The following is a 23118-nucleotide window of genomic DNA, read 5'->3' as shown; positions in this document are numbered from 1 at the left end:
TACATATCCACTGATTCATTTCAGTGCAGACAACATGAAGATATATGTTTTACTTCAATTCTTGGGATGATGATGGAAATAATTCACATCAAAATCTTCTCAAGGTATTTTAAAAGCAAAAAAGTGTCCCATCTACAGTTATATTGGCCTCTTCAAAATACTGCAATAAATATCGTACCGTGAGATTTGGATATCGTTACAGCCTGTCGTTAGTAAGTAAAATTATTTTGCTGAGATTTTTAAATGCAGTAAAATATAGTGATTTTGAAAAAGATTTTTAGCTGATTTTTTTTTTTTTTTTTTTTTTTTTTTTTGCGTTTTTGTGTAGCTTAAAGTTGGGAGGGATACTCAAATGTGTGCTAAAAAAAAAGTACTTTTTAATTTTCAGTCCAGCCCAGATATAAAATGTAGTGGAATAGAAAGTACAGATACCTAACATTTGTACTTAATATTGTACTTTTACTTTTGTACTTTGTTACTTCCTACCACTGCCAATATCCATTTCTGTGTTGGATTTTTTTTTACAGTGCACTGATCCACCAAACTCCACGTAGGCAGATAAAGGTCTACATCTTCTGTCCAAATGTTCTCTGGGTGAGGTGCCATCCTGGAGGAGCTGGACAGCTTGTACTATTTCTACAGGGTCCAAGTGTTACCTCAGGCCAGTCCAAGATGGATATTATTATATTCTTTTACTTGACCAGATGTGTATTTCACAAGTCACTGTCATGTGCTATACTTTGATTATGTTTGTTAAGTTTTTTGAGCAGTATAATAAGAAGTATGAAAGGGGCAATGCAATTTAAGTTCAAGTTTATTAGTGAAACAATTGCAAAAAGCAAGACTCCCTTTACATGCACATCAAAATAAACAAATAAATAAAAATATTATGATCTGATGTTATCAGATTACTGAAATATCATGTAAACAACTATCTGATATGAGTAATCTGATTTTTCTGTGATTGTTCACACCTATGCAGGTTTTAATGAAGACAGTTATGCAAAAAATGGTAAATTAATTTGCTTGTCAAATCTAGAAAGGTATCTCTGTATTGTTGAAGTGTGTATTTTGGATCCCCAGCAGCAAACTAATGTCACAAACTCAAATATGACAAAGTAAATATTAAGGATGGAAAGAGTTATTTTAAAACTCATTATACTTCATCTTCCAAATACAAAACCACTGATTCATAACGTCTCCAGGAGTTTTTAATGATCAGATTTCTCTTGTGCTGTAAACACACATCACAAATCACAACTAATTATTGGGTTATCTGAATATTCCAGATATAATACTGTACATATATATATATATTTTTTTTTTAAACTGGCCATGTAAACGTACCCAGTGAGGTCAATGATATGTAATGGTTTGTACAATCCAGTGAAAATCAGACACAATAAATAACACTGATATCATAATATTATTTTTAATAAAGACTGAAAAGAGCAAATTCTTAAAAATATAGGCATCTTTCTCTTACAAATAAGGCAGTTACTTTTGCATATGTTAAGCTTGGGTGAGGAGAGGCACAGTATCTCTGAAAACACACAGCCAAAAACAGACTAGTGATACTTTGCAGCTGATGTCATCATCATTCTGCCGAGTAAAGCCAACTAGAGGCACTGAAACACCATGGATGCTTGTATTACGTTGTTTAAATCCAAATCTTAAAACTTACTTGGCAATGTTTGCAAATGTGTACACTGTGTCACCATGGTAACTGCTGAACATTCTGCCATAAATATACATGAAATACCCCTCAGTGCAATATCACGGCAAAGTATCAATAGACTCAGTTGTTTCCTGTACAGATACTGAAGCATAGCATCCCAAGACTAAAATGTAATAAAAATACAGCTTTGTCATTGTCTAGTAACACAATGTTAGCGCTGTCATATTGCTCTTGTGGACACAGTCATTTCACCTTAAACTATTGTTGCATTATTAAACATAAATACTAAAAAGGAACTTGCATGTCCCCATTTTTAAAAAAAATCTTTACATCATATAATGACAGTGAATGAGCCGAGCGTGTAGTCCATGATAGATTGCATATGTGCTTTGTTTTGGTACGTCCACAGCAGGTCACAGGTCACAGGTCACAGGTAGACGGGCTGCTCCTGTCCTGTGAGGAGGCGGTACGTGGAGGCGGGCATGGTCTTCAGGTGGATCTGAGGGAAAGCACAAGCAGCACTTCAGTGATTGTGTAGAGCATTGTTTCCCAAAGACTGGGTCGCAACCCTCAGGTTGGTTGCAAGAGATATTTTTTTGGGTCGCCCTGTTACAATCTGCATGTAGATCTGTAATATACAGTTCTGACACATGAGGGAGCTAGTGAGTCAGTAACGCCTCAGTGGGGTCAGTATTTCTCTGCTTATTCCTTTCACTACTACATATATGAACTGGGATTTTCTGTGCTCACAAAAATGAAACCAAAACACAGAAACAGAAATGCTACTCCTGATCTGCTGCTGTGTCTCCTCCTGCACCCGGACTGAACACACTACAATAACACACACAGGCCAACCTATCTAAATGTTGAAATGTTAAGACATGTTTTGCATCATTTCTAATCTTTTTTTTTAAATTATTATTTTATTGACTATATTGTTCCAGTATTGCTGGTTCAATTGAATGTTAAAAAGAAAAAGAAATGGGCAACTTTTAATGTCCAAACAGGCGACTTACGGATCCTGCTGCTTCAATGACTGTTTTTCATTATTTAAAACTTGAGTAATATTAATAGTTCAGAGACACGATCACTCAGTCAACAATAAATTATCCTTATTAATGTTCAATAATGCTCAAATCCACCTTTATTTTGTGATTTATGAATAATGTCTATTGACTTGGGTCGTGAAGGTTTGTGACTGTTTAAATATGGGTCCCCAGAAAAAAAGTTTGAGAAACACTGATGTAGAGGATGTCAGCAGACCAGAGTCACCTGCATGACTTCAAATTTAAAACAATTCTACACGGAGATAAATCGGTTTTATGTCTTCTGTGCAACATTATAGCCAAAGGAACATCATTTCCATGAAAACAAGCAGGAGGAGCCCTCCTACAGGCCAACTAAGGGTCAGGTTTATAGAGCTGCATGCAAAACATCTAAAATGAAAAAAAAAAACTGGGCTAAAAAGTTGTGTTAATTATAACCATGCCGATGAACCATCTGCAAATATTTCCTAAATAGTTGAATAGTTACAAAATAAAGAATTTACCATCCAATTAAAATGAGCTAGATCCATTGTATCATTAGAGTGGATCCTCACTTCCCTGAATCTTGCTGTCCCATAGACCCTGTCCCACAGATCATAAACCCTCTGTCCTGCAACTCTGTCCCACAAACCCCATCCTGTACACTCTGTACCTCTCCCACAGCGTTGGTGAGGGTCTGGATGATCTTTTCGTGGCTAGTGGCCACCACACTCTGGCCATTAATCTCGATGATGCGGTGACCCACGCGGATGCCCCCCCTCTCTGCAATGCCCCCGCGCATCAGACTGCAGATCTGTGAGGGCAGACACTCGTAACATATGTACAGATAGTCAATTTCTGCTCAACAAAGCAAAGCATAAGCATGTGAGTTCTTTTCAGCTTGAGTTAAATCCACCAGTGAGGGACAATATACAACTCCTCATGACTAAGGAATAAAGTATAATGGAAAGCAACAAAATACAAAAGTATAAGTACAGTATATAATACATTTTGTAGTGTGCACTTTTAATTTTACTTTACTACATTTGGGATTGGACAAGATCTTGTGCTACAAGATCTCACGAGATAAAATATTTTTACTTTAGTAAATCTTCTTTACTTATTGGTGATCTGCTTTAAAAAGCAGATTTACAATGACAGCACATATATTAAATAAATGAAAAATGTAGATGCCAAAATTGTGAACTGCATAACTCAAATCATGTTTTATAAGTATATGTTTTATAATCTGAATTTTTGGTTATCCAGCTCAGAACAAATAAATACAATTTCAAGTGTAAAGAATGGACCGTACGATGCCATCCTCGACGCTGAAGCCCAGCTGGTACTTGGGGTCTGGTCTCCTGATGATGGCCATGGTCACCGGGGGGCAGTGCACTATGCTCAGCTTCACGTACTTCTGACTTTTCAAATCCTGAAAACAACACAGTTTTATCATGACTCCATATGACCACAAGTGTGTCAATGCACAACCTGCTTTAGAATGCTCTTATCAGGCCACTGTATTTCATTATGAAACAAAAGCATGAGAACTTGTGTGTCTGAAATGAGAGGGTGGTTCACAAAACCAGGCTGTTTACACGATAAAATGAAAATGTGACCCATGTGCTGTACTATTCAAAGCAGCCTCTGCTCCTGTGTTTCTTATGCAAAGTGAGAGGGGCAGAGACACTTCATGCAGTGGCTCTACTATACATTATACATTCCACAGAGTATGGCATTAAACTCCAGGGAGACTAGTTGGTGGCATCACCATGGCACCAGTCAGATCTATGGAGTAACAACCCAGGTCACAGTAAGAACTCTAAGCACTAAAATAAAAGCACATTTAACTTAACAAATGAAGAGATAAGACATGATATGAAACATTCCAGGCAATGCAATAATATGTAGACAAGAAGGTAGAAAACCCCCTTCCAAAAAATGACACAGTGGACCTTTAAGGAACTGTTTATAACCTGCAATGTTACAGTTTTAAAAAAGCTACTACTATGAACCTGTGTCACCAGAGCCTCCAACTGCAGATAGACACATATCCAAGTGTGTGAATGTGAAGCTCAGAACCTCCAGAATTCCCTCCCTGAGCTGCAGAGGCTACACTAGCCCTGACTCATGACTGGTGCAGGTGCTGGGGTTTAGGCAGAGACCGTTCAGATAAGAAAGTCTGGATTTCAGCATTGAAACTGTCAGCCCAACTGAGAGATCCATTCTGATCGTGTTAACCAAAACACCTAATTACAACACAACTTGTCCATCATTTCCAATGTTTTTGTACCAAGAATAAATCAGCATTACAATTGTTCTGAATAAAACCTTTGATTTAATTTTGGATAGGATGGACAGGTCATGTTACATACAGTTTGTTAAAGGCGATATAAAAGTTCAATCAAACATTTAAAAAATCTAAATTATGCTCAATCTAAAAAAAAAAAAAAAAAAAAAAAAACAGAATAAAAAAATGTCCTGCTCTTCCCCCTCAAGTCACTCGTTCACAAGCGGTTGGTCCTTGTCCATATCTACTGTAACAACAAGACTAAACCTTTGTCTGTATTCCAAAAATTCATCAGGCTTCTCAAATGGATTAATAACTTATCATCAAGAGGTAGATAATTTTTTTCCACAACATCACTCATTCAGAAGAGAGTGTAAGCCCCTCTCCCCTCATGCCTCTCATTCACAACAGTGTGTAAGCCCCTCCCACCTCATGTCACTCATTCCTAAAAGTGTGTAAGCCCCCCTCCCTCCCCAGAGTACACACCCTGATGATGTTCTGGCAGGTGGAGATGGGCAGTCCCACCAGGCTGGTTCCATTCACGCTCATGATCCTGTCTCCGATGCTGAGTTCCCCGCAGCGCTCGGCCGGTCCCCCGTGGAGCATGTTGGCCACCACTACAGTGGGCAGGATAGACCCCCAGCCCGACTCCACCACAGCCAGACCCAGCATCTCCCCCGGGGGCTTGGTGATGACCACCTACAGCACACAGGAGCACACATATGCACAAGGCCAATGTTACAGAGGTTTGTTTAAAGGGACAGTACTTTCTGGAGGTGGCACATCAGAAATAGAAAGTTAAAACCATTCTTTTGAACATTCTCCATGGAGACCGATGCATTTTAAGCCATACTGGGGAGTATTATAGCCAAAGGAACATCATCTCCATGGGAACAAATAGGATGAGGCTAAATAAGAGTCCAGGCCAGAGTCATCTTTGTGGAAATGCAAGCCCACTCACAGTAAGGATACATGTTTTTCCAAGTTTTTCAAAGCAAAACATGATTTAATTTTAGTGTTTATTTTTATTTTTATTTTACACACTATAGCTTTAAGTCAAAATTAGATTTTATGGATTAACAAAGTCATGATCAGAAGAGGGACAGGGTTCTGAGCTTTCACCTGAAGCATGCCCTGTCCATATACTGAGAATGAGAAACTTAGAAGTGTCTCTGTCTGCAGGTTTAAAAACTTTTAAAACTTTAAGAGTGTAGGCTACATACATCTCCTGTATTCCGATGTCAACACTCGTTCATATCTTCTGAAAACGTGGACAATGCAGGTCAGTGTTACGATACTAACATTTAACTTTCAACTCAATTTTGATACTAAGGAATAGACTTGATACTCAATACTGATTCTGATACCACAATAATAATAAAAACACACTTTCTTTAGACAGTAGAATGAGATTTTCAACAATCAATAGTAGTACTTTCTTTTCTTTTTCCATGTGTCTTATATGTGTGTAATCCTCAGTGCTGCAGGTAGGTTTACTATGTGATGTTCAGGAAACATTCATTTCTGTCCTGTGAATGGGACTTTTTAGTATTGTTACCTGTGAAAAATGTGTTTCTAGTGTCAGTACTAGTTTTAGTATCAAGTAGTATTTGATTTTCAATACTTCTGACATGTGTGTGTCTGTATCACTGTACTTCTTTAAGGTTCTGTTCGTCGCAGAAGTGGGCCAGGTCTCCGTTGTACAGCTCTTGACTTTCCAGGTAGTGGCTGTACTCTCCGGGCTTCAGGTCACTGGCTCGAATCCCGTTCACCTGCAGGAACTGCTGATAGGCCACTCCAAAGGCCTGCCCTATGGCCTGAGCGATCACCTGTGCCTACACACACACACACACACACACCACACACACACCGTAGGTTTCAGTGCCTTTTTTAGGGACTTAAATTAATTTCCTGGAGACTGATTCTAACCTTAAAAGAGGGGGTATTTTACTTTTATGGGGTATTAACTCAGCCCATACAGACCCACACACAGGACCTAGTGACAAAGTGTTTGAAGTTTCATAGAGCTTTCACAGTTCAATCTTTGTTTTTAGTGAGACACAGCTCAGGTCCTCTTATGCCATGGCTAATTTCCTTCTAAAGTAGACTCCCTTTTTTCTTTTCTTTCTTTCTCTTTCATCTTCTATTCTCTTACCACTCTCTCCTTTTCCCTCTGTCCTCTCTCCTCTCCTCTTCTATTCTCTCACTCCTCTGCACTTCACCTCTCTCTCTTTCCCCTTCTTGCATCTTCCCTCCACTTCTCTTCTTTTATCTCTCTCTTTTTCCCTTTCTTTCCTCTACCCATCATGTCTTCCTCTTTTCCCTCTAATCCAGTCAGACCCGTGAAGTTCTGGGACGACTGCCACTGCACTTTAATATTCACGAGAGCCACCAGTGCCACACTCGTGTAGCACCGAAAACATGCACTTTACATTACTTAGACTCAAAAATACTACTGCTTTTGGACACACAAGTCTTGTTTTTTCACATTGTATAACTTAAAATAACATAATGTTACAATGTTACCAAAAAGGACAGCACGCATGAAACAAAACATGACTCAAGATGTGTTTGGTCAGGCTTAAAGCTGCACTATGTCACTTTTTCCAGTAGAGAGTCTACTCTCTCCTTATTGAGATGTTATTGCTTAGTGTGAAATGTCCTGCAGTAGGGTACAGGGCCAAATCACAGGTCTAATTTGTGGAGAAGTGAGCCCAGCCCCTGATTTTAAAGGTATTTTCTTTGCAATAAATACACTTGTAATAAAAATGCATAATCATCTATGTATGACAGATATGTTTAAAGATCCTACATTACACAAAACTGAACAGAGGGTTTTCTATTTGAGAGAAGAACTCAGCCTAAATGTGCAAGGTTTGTGTTAAAAATATGTGAATGAAGCAATGCACAACTACAGGTCTGTTTGTGATGAGGCCACCTCATATAATCACTTCAGAGATGGACTAGCCGGGCCACGCCTCCCTGACATCGTGGAGAGCAAAATCAGACTCATATTTGTCCTCTAGCAGGTTTAGTGTGACTCTGCACTCACATCCTCTGAGGTGAAAACGTGACAGATCATCAGACACTTTTTCTGGCTCTCGGCCTCCGGTCCTTTGCGTTTCCTTCGGGCCATAAGCACCACGATGTGCCCGATGTCTGCAATGTATGAGATCATCTGCAGGGGGTGATCCATCATGGCCTCCTGTTTACAACAACAACAACAACAACAAATAAGATGGGAATCTCTGAAGGACTCGCTTTGCACTTAAGGTCTTGATCAGCATGTTTATGCAGAGTATTACCTGTGTGTCTGCAGTCAGCACTTTGATTCTTTTAGTGGAGATGAACAGGTCCACTTCAGTCATGGGCTGAGACTCTCCCTCTGGGGCCTGACACAAACGCAATATCATCACCATCACCATCCATAACAAAAGGAGAAAGAAATTCTATTCTGTCAACTGGACAAAAGACAGAAGTCTAGTTTTGTCTAGAAAGAATTGAATTTCTCCTTGTCAAATGTTTTGAGTTTAGAAGCATGGTGGAGGCGAACCTGCCATGTGGTAACTAATGTCCATAATGTGGTTGTGTTCAGTCAAAAAACTTAAATCCACATTTTGCATGTTTTTAGCCAAGAAATTAAAAAAAATAATAATAAAGGCATGTTTTCCAGGAAATGCTGTTTTTTGACTATAATCTTCCACAGTATGGCATAAAACCTTCTCCACGGAGAAAGTTATATTTGAATAACTTAATGGTTTACAATTATAGTTCTTGTGGTCATTAGTTACCACAGAGCTGATTAAACCTGAGCAAACTTTCAAAGTTTTTGTTTTTTTTATGGTGGGCGGCCCCCGTTGGTGGGGGGCCCCAGTTAGTGGGCGGCCCCCATTAGTCCCCACAGTTCCTCACCTTGATGCGGTCCACGGCCTCCTGTGCCTGGCTCATGCGGGCGTTGGTGGAGGGGTTCCGGTCTGACTTGATCTGAGTGGAGCCCAGGTACTTGGCCCCAAATATGACCCCATCCAGCAGGTCCTCGGGGTCACATGGCCCAGGCACTAGGGTCAAAGGGCACAGCTACAGACTTGGTATGTTTTTAGGACTTTAGGCTTACATTGGCTCATGTTACTTACCATCTTTGTATGAGGGCTCAGCTTCCTGTAAGACAACGCCAAAGAGGAATTAGACTTAGACAAACCTCTGAAGGTTTACATTAATATTCTTAAAATGTATTTCCTGTTTTAATCCCGTCTACAGCAAGAAACTGTATGTAAGATTTAGATTTTTTTGTAATTCACGTTTTTATTTTATTTTGCAATTTTTAACATATAACAGCAGCACATTACTTTGGGCTGAAGGGATAATACATTTTAAGCAGTCGCCTATGTATATGCATGACATACATGTAGTGAAGTACATCTACTCAAGAGGAAAAATAAATAAATAATAATAAAATAAAACAGTCAAAGTGCATAGTCTCTGTGCAGGAAACAGAAGTGCCGAAGCTGCATCCTCTGGTCAGGCTGGCACAAGCATCACAGATAGATGCTCAGAATGGCCGAGGTGTGGGCCAGATGTTGCCTTGGAGAGTTGCATACAACTCTTAACTCTTAAACTACAGGATTAGCTGTACGGATTCTTAACATGACCACCTGGACATTACTGATATCTTGGTATTCATAATGTGTGATCACTCAAATTGGTGGTTTTCAGGGTCTAGAATGTGATGATGTCAAACTCTCACATGGGGGTAAGAGCCAGTTTTTCCTATTGATTCCGATATTTCATGGGAAAGTAAAGGTAAATTCCCAAATACAGAATCTGAACATTTGTATTATTGACTAGACCCAAGACACATCTATACTGCAACAAAAATCTGCAGCTGAGCAATATTCACTTCAGCTGTCTCCATCTGTATTAAATAATATTGACCAACAGAATGCTGTGAGGTCATCTGAAACCCACCCACAGAGAGCTTTGACAGGATTTCAGATGGGTCAGTCCTAGTATCACATACCATATCAGTCCCAGCAGAAGCCTGGAGGTCGGGCGGCTCCTCTCCCAGCTTCATCCACACCGGCTCAGGCTCCTCTTCGTCAGGCTGAGAGGAGAACGAGTCCTCCCTGAGTGTCCGGGCTGGAGCTTTGTCATAGTGTCCCCAGTACCTCCGAGTATCCTCCTCACTGTAGGACACAGACACCACGGCATCCATGTCCCCTGTGTGAGTGTGAGGACCAGGGCCAGGGATGTCTGTGCTCTGCAGCAGACCCACCTACAGCCATGAAAAGAATGGATATATGGATAAATTATTAGTGAAATTGCTGTTGGGAAATATACTAAATTAAAAGAGGAGGGCAAAAGAATGAGAAGAAAATTAGAAAGAATTGGAAAGACTATTACTTTGATAATGACAACTGCACTGAAATAGATTAGCTGTGTAATCAAGGCAATCTGAAGCATGGTCACAACAACACATGTTGGCAAAAGTGTGTGGTCTTTAAAAACGCAGGGGAGAGTTTTTGGATTCTCACCTGATGACATCATGCATATCTGATCTAAATAACAATGAATTGCGAATGAATTCTAACACTGCAAGGTCAGACGGTTTCTATGAAGTGAAACCAGCTGATGAATCAGGCTAAGATAGTAGCTCCTGTCTGCTAGAACAGGTCGTGTTCATTGTTTATAAAGGTTTACAGTTTCTGAATGAAATAAAAATCTACAAATGTTGAGCTTTCTCATTATTTTTTTGGGATTGACTCCACAAAATGGTCATAACAATTTTATGGTTTAAAGTCTTTTCAGTTGACAACAATCTCTGGGGTTGAATGATGGTTACTGTGAAAAGTTGTGAAAATTTCTAGTTTTTGAATTATTACGATTGCAATCTGACACTTAAACAGTTTCTTCTCAACTTTTTTCTCACAAACTACCACAAACTGATGTAAAATTATGATTCCTGTTGACCACAGGTACTATCCCACCAAACCAAGTCAGAACTAGAACAACATGGAAACCTGTCAAACCTTACCACGTCTCTCTGGTGATCTTCAGAAAACAGCAGACCAGTCCTTTCATCGGCGTCTGGAGAGGGGGGTCGAGGCTGGGACAGCGCAGCCCGTGGAGGAGTGCTCTGAGTGGGGTAAGCCTCCTCCTCCTCCTCCTCCTCCTCTCTCCTGATCTGGAGCTGGTTCAGGAGGCTATGGATGCGACTGTGGTCTTCATCCTCCATATCTCCACAGCTTCTCCTCTCTGTGTTGTCCTGCTTTAAACTGCTAACTTGATCATTGTCATTTATAGGTTCTTCCATGGTTTTGGTCTCTGTTGGTGTGTAAATACCTTCAAATTCAGACTGAAATGGTTTTACCGATTTGCCATTTTGTGTTTCAGCTAAATTTGTAGCACCAAAATCTGTTTCGTTTTCGTGATTCGAACGGCTCACATTGTAATTGGCTTCAGTTTGTGTTTTCACATCTGCACTTCCTTCCAACTCTAACTCTAGAATCTTATACACTTTTGTTTGGGGGATGTCTGGGTTAAAATCCTGCTTCAAACTCCCAAATTCATTGTCAAACGTGTCCCTTGAAACTTGAAATTCAGACTCCAGATTTACCACACTGGAAAACTGATCAGTTTGGTTGGATGTGAGCGGATTATCCCAAAAATCTATACAACCGTGCTCTTCCAAGTCTGTAGTGTGTTCTGAAATTTCACTAATACTTTTTAAATTTCTTGTTTTATCCTTGTCATCTTCTGTGTCCAATCCGCTAACAAGTTCCTGATCAGAATTATCCCCACAGATGCCGTCTAAGATCTGCTCTATATGAGTTTTTTGGATGGTTTCTCTCTCTTGCTGTCCTTCGTTGCTGGTCGAAGGAAGATCTGGGCTGTCCTTATCCAAGCTGTCTGTGAGATGGTTCAGACCGTCAGCTGAGCCCTCCTCACTGGAGGAGTCAGACCTCCAGTCCAGAGGGGGGGGCTCCAGGGGGTTGAAAGAGTCCAGCTCCTCCACGTCTGTGGGGGGGGGAGAGGAGAGAGGAGGGAGAGGGGAGCTGGAGGTAGCTGCAGGAGCAGGGTCAGGCGGTGGGGAGTCCATCTTTTAATCTGTGAGAGAAAAATAGACAGTGTTATTAAGTATTATTAGTTTAAAACTAGAGGGAGTCACAGTCGTGTTGTTCAGTAGGGCTCAGCTGTGATATAAAAAAGGCTATTAGTAGATCATTTTTAATTAGACAGACTGAGCGGCTCCCAGAGGAGGGACCAGGTTGTGGTTTTACAAGTCTCAAGTAAGTCACAAGTCTTTGACCCCAAGTCCAAGTCAAGTGTCAATGTCTCGAGTCTTAGTCTATTTTATCAAGTCAAGTCTCAAGTCTTAAAAATAGTGACTTAAGTCTGACTCAAGTCCAAGTCATGACTTCCAAGTCCCCACCTCTGATGACTCCTGTTGCATTCTCACATACCACCACTAGAGGCTTCATACATCATAAATCTAATCAGAAACTGTCACAGTTGTTTCAAACATCGCATTAAAGATCGAGTATGTAACTTTCTGGAGGTGCCATGTCCCTTGCAAATTCCATGGGGGAAGTTAAAGCCATACTTCAGAACATTCTCCATGGTGATAGACACATTTTCTTCTATACTGTGGAATATTATAGCCAAAGGAAGAGCATTTGAACACAGTCAGGTCTATGGAGATGCAAACCCACTTATGGTAAGAACACAAGTTTGTCAAAGTTGTTCAGTGCAGTAAACAACTAAAATGAAACACATATTTTTGGCTATAAGGTGACACACTGTGGCTTTAACTGGACTATTTTATGCAACAATAACTACAGTTTCTGCACACTCCTTATGAGTCTTAGGTCACGTTACGCCCTACACCCTGCTCCAGGCAGATAAACCAGGCCCAAAGTCCAACAAGACCCCTAGAAAAGGCTGCACTTCAGACACAAGTCCAAGTCCACACGGAGTCTAATCATCACTCTGAGGGTCACAGTGTCTGGAGAAGTTTCCAGCAGCTGGTACAGAGAACAGCCCATGTTTGGAGGAGACACAGAGACAGTGTGGACGCTAATGAAGACAGAGAAACAAAGCTGAAATAAAGACTAATTAGAATGAGGATAAACTAATGTGATTCATCATGAAAGTACTAAGTCTTGAGGACAAGTCTGATCTGAGAGGAGAGGCGTCATTATCATCACAGAGATTGCACCCAAACATGTACCTCCATCACTACGGCCAACACCTTTCACAGCTTTTCTAACAAACCTGTGCATTATTCAATCTAAATGGCCAAAAAGAAAAAAACATTTCAGCAATAATACACTCAAGGCATATAGAGAAGTGTGTTTATTTGATTGAAAATGTTTAAAAACTCTAAGTGTGAGACTTCCGGTGGCGCCATGATGTGAAGTAGTCGCAGTGGACGTGAGCTCCCGTGAACTTGGCATAAAATAGGCTATTTTTCAGACTAAACATAAACAAACCCCAATAGATAGTGAGGAAACGAAATGACAACAACAAGGAACAACACTGGAAAGCTATTCTCGCTACGAGAGGCAAAGGAACGGAAAGAAAGTCAACAAGCTAACACTGAAGCTAGCTTGAGCTACACGAGCACTGCTAAAGCCAACGAGATGAGTATGGCAGATATATTTCGTGAGCTTAGAGAACTGAGACAAGAAAACCAAGCTGCGTTCTCAGAGACCAAGGCCTCACTGACAAGGGTTGAAGAAAAAATAAAAGACGTCAAGGATCGTATGGACAAATTAGAACGACGCAGTGAAGAATCCGAGCACCGTATCAATGCTGCGGAGGAGACTAGCCAACGCAACGAGAGAGCGCTGAGCTACCTCCTGAGGAGAGAAGTCATTTTAGCAAATCAATGTGAGGATTTACAAAATCGCCTTCGCCGCAATAATATACGAGTCTACCAGGTGCCAGAGGGAAGCGAAAAGGGCGACATGATTGGCTTCATTAAACGTCTCATTGCAACAGCGCTTTCATATCCACCTGATAACATAAGCATTGAAAGAGCGCACCGAGCCCTCGCATCCAAGCCACCTGACACGAGTCCACCGCGCTCTATCATAGTCCGCTTTCTGGACTACACAGTCAAAGAAGAGATTCTACGCAGGGCATGGGCTCAAAAGCAAGTGACCTTCCAAGAGAGGACAATATATTTTGACCAAGATTACTCACCTGAGGTTCAGCGAAAGCGTGCCCGCCTGCGCGCGGTGTTATTAAACAGCTGAGAGACAAGGGAGTCCAGGCCAGATGCCGCTTCCCCGCGCAACTTCGGATCCATATGGAAAGCGGAGTGAAAGTCTTCCCGACTCTGGTGGAGGCGATACCAACACTTCATGAGATGGGAATCTCGGTTCAAGTCAGTGAGAGAGAAAAGATCGACCGGGAGTTTTCTAAGGAATCTTGGAACAGATGGGAGAACGCAAGAAGAGGAGGGAACGCGACACTTTCAGACGCGGACTTAAGATGCTTTATGTAAATAAGCTAAAGACGAAACATTACAATCAACGAGACAATAATTAATACTCACTGAGGTATGCAAACATTATTTCCTTTCTAGTTGTTGTTAATGGGGTAATTTAAAAGAACAAAATAGCCTTCATAATGACAGTTATTTGTTAACTATACAAACACGGGATGCCAACCGCCCGCTTTTTGGTTTCTGTTTTGTTACCTGTTACAGGAGTCTGATCTCACCGGGTAAGATACAAACTACTCCGGTTTGTGATTATGAGAGCACTTAGTGCCGCGCCCCCAGAGTGTTCAGGCCACGTCACTCTGCTCGATAAACAGCGGGGGTCAGTTCTTATTGACCGGGTTTTTGGGAGTCAGTTTTATGTTCAAGTTCTTTTATTGTTTTGTTCTAATTCCTTGACATGTTATCATCCACACTTTTTAGCGTATACACTTAGTCATTTGAAATCTTATATAAAGATGGGAGAGAGGTGGCTGGTGAATAATCCACCACTAAAGCTGATCCCCTATGTCGGAGATAACAATTTGTAGTTATAATGTTAAAGGGCTGGGCCACCCCATTAAAAGGAAAAAGATCATGAACCAGTTAAAGTCATTTAAGTGCTCCATAGCACTCTTACAGGAAACTCACCTGAGTGATCTGGAACATAAGAAATTGAAGAGGGATTGGGCTGACCAAATATTTTTTGCAAGTTGCCCACAGAGCAGGAAGAGAGGAGTAGCAATCTTGTTCAATAGAAATACCTCCTTTGCAACACAAAAAGAAATTAAAGATCCACAGGGAAGATACATAATGATAATTGGTTCTATAGATGGCATTCAGACAACAATTATAAATATTTATGCACCTAATGAGGACGAGTCCTCCTTTTTCACCAAAGTAGCCTCCGTAGTGGCAAAAGAGTCAAAAGGTATGATCCTCTGTGCAGGGGATTTTAACTGTGTGTTAGATCCTAAGAAAGACAGGCTCCCTCCAGATTACGGCATCCCAACTAAAAAAAACAAAGCTGCAAACTATCTATTGGAGGAGTTGGGGCTAGTGGATGTATGGAGAGTGTTTAACCCACAAGTTAAAGATTTTACTTTCTACTCTAACGTACATGGTTCTTACTCCAGAATTGACCTGATATGTTTAACTAAACAAGATATTTATAAAGTTACAGAAATAAAACTCGAACCTATAACTCTGTCAGATCACGGGCCTGTTAGGATGTCTTTAAGTCTACATCGTAAAAGACATTTTAAATACTGGAGACTAAATGTCTCGATCCTGAGTGATAAAGATATCCAAAAACAATTAAAAGACACACTAAAAGAATATTTTTTACTAAATGATAATGGAGAAGTATCCTTGTCTACCCTGTGGGATGGGGCAAAAGCCGTCTTGAGAGGTAAATGTATAGAGGTGACAGTTCAATTAAAAAAACAACGTCTGGCAAAACAAATTGAACTAGAAAGTGAAATTAAAAGGTTAGAACAGATCCATAAAATTACTAGAGATCCGACAATATTGACACAATTGAAAATTCAGAGAAATAACTTTGATAGACTAATGACGTATAAAGCAGAAGGAGCAATGCGTTTTACAAACCAAAAATATTACGAGATGGGTAATCGCGCAAGCCGTCTACTGGCTTTTCAATTAAGAAAAACACAAGCCAGTCGTGTAGTAACAAAAATAAAACATCCTTCAACAAGTGAGGATGTGACACACCCGGAAAAAAATTGCAGAAGCATTTCGAGATTTTTATGAAAAACTATATACCTCTGACACAACACCTAAAATAAACAATATGAATGATTTTTTCAAGGATTTGGCTCTACCCAAATTACTTCATGAAGAAGCAGAAGATCTTACCAAGCCTATAACAGAAAAAGAAATAGAAGAAAACATTAAATTATTGAAAAATAATAAAAGTCCGGGACCGGATGGTCTGAGCGGAGAATTTTATAAAGCATTTATAAAAGAACTTGTTCCAATATTGGGGAGAGTATATAATTATGCTTTGAAAAAGAATGACCCACCTATAAGCTGGTCTGAGGCCATCATATCAGTAATACATAAGGAAGGAAAAAACCCCAAAGAGTGTGCCTCATATAGACCGATTAGTCTCTTGGGGAATGATGTTAAGATATTGGGCTCAATTTTAACAAAAAGAATGCAGGCATATATAGGGAAACTTATTAAACCAGATCAAACCGGATTTATTGTGGGGCGTCAGGCATCAAACAATATTAGAAGAGCATTAAATATCCAAATTGCAGCTAAGAAAACCACCCACCCTTCAATGCTACTTGCTTTAGACGCGGAGAAAGCGTTTGACAGGGTGGACTGGGCATATTTAAATTATACAATGGAAAAATTCGGCTTTGACCAGACCTTTATCAGATGGATCAACACCATTAATAAGAATCCAAAGTCAAGAATTAGAGTCAATGGTTACTGCTCTGAATTTTTTGAAGTGAAGAGAGGAGTAAGACAGGGCAGCCCGACCGGGCCAATTCTGTTTGCCCTTAGCATAGAGCCGCTAGCAGAATGGGTAAGGACAACCAAGCAAATAGAAGGTATAATAGATAGAACAGGTGAAGAGCATAAAATATCATTATTTGCTGATGATATACTCCTGTATATTAAAAATCCACTAGCCTCTATTCCACATCTAATGCAGTGTCTGGGAAGATTTGGTGACATCTCTGGCTATAAAGTCAATAAAGAAAAATCTGAGGCTATGATGATGTCAGGCTGCTGGCCGAACCAACTAAATGAGGAGGTAAATTTTAGATGGTCAAAAGAAGGCTTCAGATATCTGGGAGTGATCTTAACACCAGAAACAACAACGTTGTATAGTTCTAATTATAAAAAACTAATCTCACAGGTCAAAATAGATATAGAGAGGTGGCAGATTCTTCCTCTATCTCTGATGGGGAGGATTGAAACTATAAGAATGAATGTACTGCCTCGATTTCTCTTTCTTTTTCACTCTCTTCCAGTGGCAGTGCCCCAATCCACCTTCAAATTTTTGGACAGACTAATAAGCGCATTTATTTGGCAAAATAAAAGACCCAGAGTGAGACTTAAAGTCCTCCACTCGACCAAGGACAGGGGTGGCCTAGCCCTTCCGCACCTTAAAAGTTATTATTGGGCAGCACAACTTAAAGCTCTAGTCTCATGGTCTAGATCAGAAATGGAAACAAAGTGGCTGTCACTAGAACAGTCGTCAGTGGTGGGTAAACCATTATCAGCCCTCTTATTCATGGACAAAAAGCAATGGAAAAAACTCAAAATACAAAATGATTGTGTATTGTTCACCTTGGGGGTTTGGGGAAAAATTAGGAAACAATTTAAATTGCCAATATCTTTATCAAGAGCATCTAAAATAATTGAAATAGCAGATTTTCTTCCAGCAAGACTTGATGGATGTTTTACTAGATGGGCTAACAACGGATTAACAATTATCAACCAGCTGATTAAGAACACGGTAATTAAATCTTTTTCTCAAATTCAACAGGAATTTAACATCCCTAGTAGTGATCTTTTTAGATTTTTCCAAATACGACATTATATCGAGAGAAACATAAAGAATATGACAATATCAGACAACAACAAACAACCTTTGAACAGTATTGGATAGATGTAGCAGAAGGGAAAAAATGCATGAAGAAAATAATTTCTACATTGTATAAAAATATACGTTTGGCACAGGATGAAAGCACGCTAGATGTGAAAAATAAATGGGAACTGGAACTTAATGTGGTTGTCTCTGACATGGAATGGGAAAATGCTTGGGAAGAGTGGCAAAAATGTCTTAGTAGTCAAAACTGGAGGGAGTATAGTTGGAAACTAAGAATGAGATTTTTCAAAACCCCAATAATTACAGCTACTTATAACAGGGACATCAGCGCCCTCTGTTGGCGAAAGTGTGGACACATTGGTGACTTCTCTCACATTTTCTGGGAATGTCCGGTAATAAAGGTCTATTGGGATAATGTGACTAAAGAAATAAAGAAAATATTGAATATTAATACACAATTCAAGGTGCAACATATTATTCTGTGTGGTACAATGAATGATGCTTGGGATACAGACAAAATGTACATGTTAAAAGTGCTCATATTGATTGCACACAAAGTAATCACTGCGAACTGGTTAAAGCCACTCCCACCGACGGTGGAGCAATGGACTCAGCGCCTAAGGACTGTGAACTGTATGGAGGATATAACATCAGTACTGAACCTGAAAAGAGAAATCTACATAAGAAAATGGGCTTGTGTAACTTCCTATCTTGAAAATGTCTAAACATCTTGGTTACTGTTAAGCAGACCTGGGCATGTTGAGGCCTGGGGGCCAAGTAAAACCACTAAATACCTTTAGAAAGGCCATGGAAAATGTTTAATTTTGATTTTTTTTATATTTATTGACCAATCCCAAGACACTTTAAGTAGTGTTTATCACTTTTTGTCACAGCTTTGTCATTTTTATTTTATTTTGGTATTTTATTTTGGTAGTTTTACACAGGGTGGCTCTTTCTAGTCTTTTTGGTACAAAACATACTAAATTATGGAAATATTCAATCCAAATACCACATTTTTCAAGGTTTCATCAAAATGACGGGGCTGTGATCAGGATCAGAACCAGCACTTACAGTTCAGTCCTCCATCTTGTTATGGATGTCTGCTGGCCCTCTGGTCATAATACATGCCCAGCCCTGCTGTAAACCCTACTGAACAAATGGCTAATGCCATTTCTCTGACAAAGAAACAATTTGTAATGTCAAGCACGATCTTGTATGCAATTATGTGTGGAAAAATGTCAAGGTATTGTTAATAAAAGTTCAAAAAAAAAAAAAAACTCTAAGTGTAATAGAAATAATAGTTTGCCTGATTCATTTAATGAAAATGAACTGCTGACTAGAACATTCGAACACTAAAATAATCATTAGCTGCAGATTTACTCATTGATAATGATGGAAATCATTTATAATAAACTCATTTGAAAATTGGGGAAAAAACTGTACCAACATCTTTGACATAATTACTCCAGATTAAAATTAATTGGATTTTTTCTGTCAATGATTCACCAGTAATTAAGGACAATCTTATTTTTAATATTACAGTTTGATTAAATATAATAAACTATTAAAACTGGACCAGAGGGACAACTGTAATGCTGTGTACAAGAAGATCATGAGGAGACTCGATTTCCTGAGAAAGCTCAGGTCTTTCAGTGTGTGCAGCAAGTTATTGGAGATCTTCTCCCAGTCTGTGGGGCCAGGGCCCTGAACATCACTGTGTTCTGCTGGAGGAGCAGCTCCAGGAAAAGAGACATTGGGCAAATCGACAAACTGATCCATAAAACTGCTCACGAGATCCACTGTGAGCTGGAGACATTTGTCACAGTGAGGGACACGAGGACACTGGACAAACTGTTCTCCATCGTGGACACTCCTGCTCACCCACTGCACCAGACTATAGAGGGACAGATAATACTCCCTACAACAGTAGAACAACTCACCCTTATGTAAAGGCTAACTCTATGTCCTGTCAATCATCCGATCATTGTTGCACTGTCTCCCTGTGACCTCTCATATAAAGCTGACAGTTTATATTTTATTACTTATCTTTCTATTTTATTTTGACTTGTACATTTACATTTATATATGTCTTTTTTGACACCTGTCTCTTCCTACCTTTGCTGCTACTTATTTCAAATTATTACATTTATATTGTTTACTCTTTGTTATTATATTACATTCTGTGTGAGCTATGTGTCCAAATCATTTTCCTTTCGGATCAATAAAGTTTGTTTAAGTGTAAGTCTAATAAAGTCTGATTGTTTCCTGAAGTGTGCAGTGTGTGTGTGTGTGTGTGTGTGTGTGTGTGCGTATGTGCGTGCGTGCGTGCATGTGTGTGTGATAAATGTAATGTGCACTTTTTGAGCATGTGATACCTTGCACCACTGTTCTTCATTTTTACATGAGTCAGAGTCAAGAGGACTGTCAAACAAAGACTCTTGGTGGTTTTCCGACTCTAGAAAGTGACGTCGTACTCCGAGATGGAACAGACAGTTTTCCATATTGATTAGATTACATCAATAATAATAATATAAATCGCATTACTCATTCTCTCCACAATCTCTGGTAGTAAGTTTAAGTTACTATTGTAGCCACAGCTGCCCTGGGACAGACTGATGGAAGAGAAACTGCCAATCTGCACCATCAGCCCCTCCCACCACCAACACTCCTCTGACATTTGGGTTCGGGACTCACTGCTCTGACCACTGAGCCACTGTACATTGCACTTTGTCGTGAAAATCTCCAACAGGTGAATTTATAAATGTTGAACCTGTTCATTTCTATTAGTGACTAGAGCCAAGAACTCCAACAACACAAATCTGCATCGGAACAAGACTCATTGTAGCAGCTCTCATCTGTAATAACCAGAGGTGGGACCAAGTCGTTGTTTTGCAAGTCTCAAGTAAGCCTCAAGTCTTTGACCTAGACTCCAAGTCAAGCCAAGTCCTGTCTTAGTCAAATCCAGGCAAGTCCAGGTCGAGTCTCGTGTCACTAAAGTCCAAGTCAAGTCCAAGTCATTTGCTTTGAGCTTCAAGTCATTTCAAGTCTTTGAACCAAAAAAGTACCAAATACAGCTTAGGTTTTTGCTATTTATATGACTTTTAAACTAAATTATACTTAAAAACTCATGGTGTATGAGCAAATGTTTCCTTTTTAAATGTCTTGACAAGAGTGTGAATCATTACGGTCAGAATAGAAAGAATTAAGATTTAAAAGTTCTTAACAACAGATATTTTATCAGGTAGTCTGCACTGAAATGGACGGATCATGTTCTATGTAGTTCCCTCGGTTTTACTGTATTGTACTGTGTATTACTGTAGTACATTTGATGACACCATCTCACAGTACTTGGGTTACATCCAAAGTGGGACGGACATGTTCTAGTTTGTTCCTGTAAAATTTAACACCGCATGTATCAACTGTAAAGAAAAAAGTATTTTCTAAAAACATACAGTATATATTTTTTCGAAGAAGCGTCAAGTCTTCTCAAGTCACAGGCCTCAAGTCCGAGTCAAGTCCCAAGTCTTTGCCTATTTTATCAAGTCTCAAGTCCTAAAAATAGTGACTGAAGTCTGACTGGAGCCCAAGTCACAACTTGTAAGTCCCCACGTCCGGTAATAACTAACACTGGTCTATAGAACGCTGTCATCTGAAACACACCAACACTTACTTTACATTTATTTTCCTCCACAAACATACACAATCATTTCCATTTTTATTGAACAGGAAATTAAATCTCTCATCCTCAGTTTTACAGATGCAAATGCTCTGTGGCTTTGCTCCTGTCCTCTCCTCCAAACTGTTAAAGCTGCACTATGTCATTTTTCTAAGTGCACCTCCTGTTGTCTCCATTAGTGTGTTTTATTTGCTTTTATTTTATTTGCTTAGAATGCTTCACAACATGGCATTCAACTATCTATAAAGAGACGAGCAGACAAGCAGGTGATGCCACTTGGCCAAGTTATAAGTCAGATCTGTGGAGAGGCGTTTTACAAGGTAGCTGTGAGAAATAAAACCACACGTATTTGAAGAAATTCTACGATCAGTGTCACAGAGTAGAACATCTCCGACAAACCAATAATATTTCCATGGAGACAAGCAGGTGGCTGACCCTCTAACACAAAAATACGTAGTGCACCTTTAACAAATAAATCTTTATAAATGCATTAAATAATATTACACTAGATCCATCATGAGACTACAATGCTTCAGTGAAAACCTTTAACGGAAACTGCCTTCATAGTTCACAACATTTAGCCAACTTAGCCTTTCCAGCTAATTTTGGATCTACGACAATTCCTCTTATAACTCTTCAGACTGCACTTCCTCAAAGTCCCAAAGAATCTCACAAGTTGTATTAGTATTTGAAAACGTGGCTAGTCTCCACAAAATGAAAACTCTCTCTCACCTGATTCTTACGATCCTTTCTTCTTTGTGCGCAGACCGCTCGGGTGCGTTAATGTTGTTATTGAATTTACGCAGAGGTTAAAGCGTGTCTGTGTGCCGTTCGTCATGCTAACAGCGACATCAGCACGTCTCCGGACACCTAAGAAGTGATCAGTGCAGTAAAGACGCGCTTTTAAAGGCAGTTTATGAGCGAAAAAGCAGCTGCTGTGTGGAGTTTTGCGCTGTGCCAACTCCGCTGAACTCTGGAGTCCCGCTGCGTTCACGTACACTTGGGAATGTGTCGTGTCGTGGTTTTAAAGCTGATTTCAAATATTTTATCGAAATATATTAAGTTTTATTCTAGAACTAAAGATTAAAGTGATTACCCTCAATCATGTCAAGTCCAAAAATGCCATTATATAAAATAATAAATACGAAATAACTTGCAATTCCTTTCCTTACCATTAAGATGTAATGTGCAAATTCCGATACATCCCATGTGACTTAAACCTAACATAGGAACGAACGAACGTCACTACAGAAAACAAGACCAAATTAATCGAAACTCGATTAACAAACTCGATTAAGATATTTTTATTAGAAGCATAAGATTTTACAGTACAAAAATAGTTTTACAATTGTACATTTTCATATATTATA

The 23118-nt window shown here is 39.6% G+C and overlaps 1 protein-coding gene across 1 annotated transcript; it reads right to left on the bottom strand.

Annotated features, from left to right (window-relative positions):
• Nucleotides 1-1416: 1416 nt before the first annotated feature.
• On the bottom strand, nucleotides 1417-22763 carry si:ch73-40i7.5 (amyloid-beta A4 precursor protein-binding family A member 3). Its single transcript, XM_020927742.2, has 12 exons — nucleotides 22481-22763; nucleotides 11028-12100; nucleotides 10014-10268; nucleotides 9130-9154; nucleotides 8909-9054; nucleotides 8302-8388; nucleotides 8049-8201; nucleotides 6652-6831; nucleotides 5483-5695; nucleotides 4019-4138; nucleotides 3377-3517; nucleotides 1417-2177 (listed from the first exon to the last, which is right to left on the bottom strand). The coding sequence occupies exons 2-12, from the start codon at nucleotides 12090-12092 to the stop codon at nucleotides 2106-2108; spliced, it is 2457 nt and encodes an 818-aa protein (XP_020783401.2). The 5' UTR covers nucleotides 12093-12100; nucleotides 22481-22763; the 3' UTR covers nucleotides 1417-2105.
• Nucleotides 22764-23118: the final 355 nt, after the last annotated feature.

The sequence above is a fragment of the Boleophthalmus pectinirostris genome, unplaced genomic scaffold, assembly GCF_026225935.1.
Source record: "Boleophthalmus pectinirostris isolate CB_2022bp ecotype Guang Dong unplaced genomic scaffold, ASM2622593v1 HiC_scaffold_7, whole genome shotgun sequence".
Taxonomy (NCBI): domain Eukaryota; kingdom Metazoa; phylum Chordata; class Actinopteri; order Gobiiformes; family Gobiidae; genus Boleophthalmus; species Boleophthalmus pectinirostris.
This window is presented reverse-complemented; position numbering and strand designations above follow the sequence as displayed.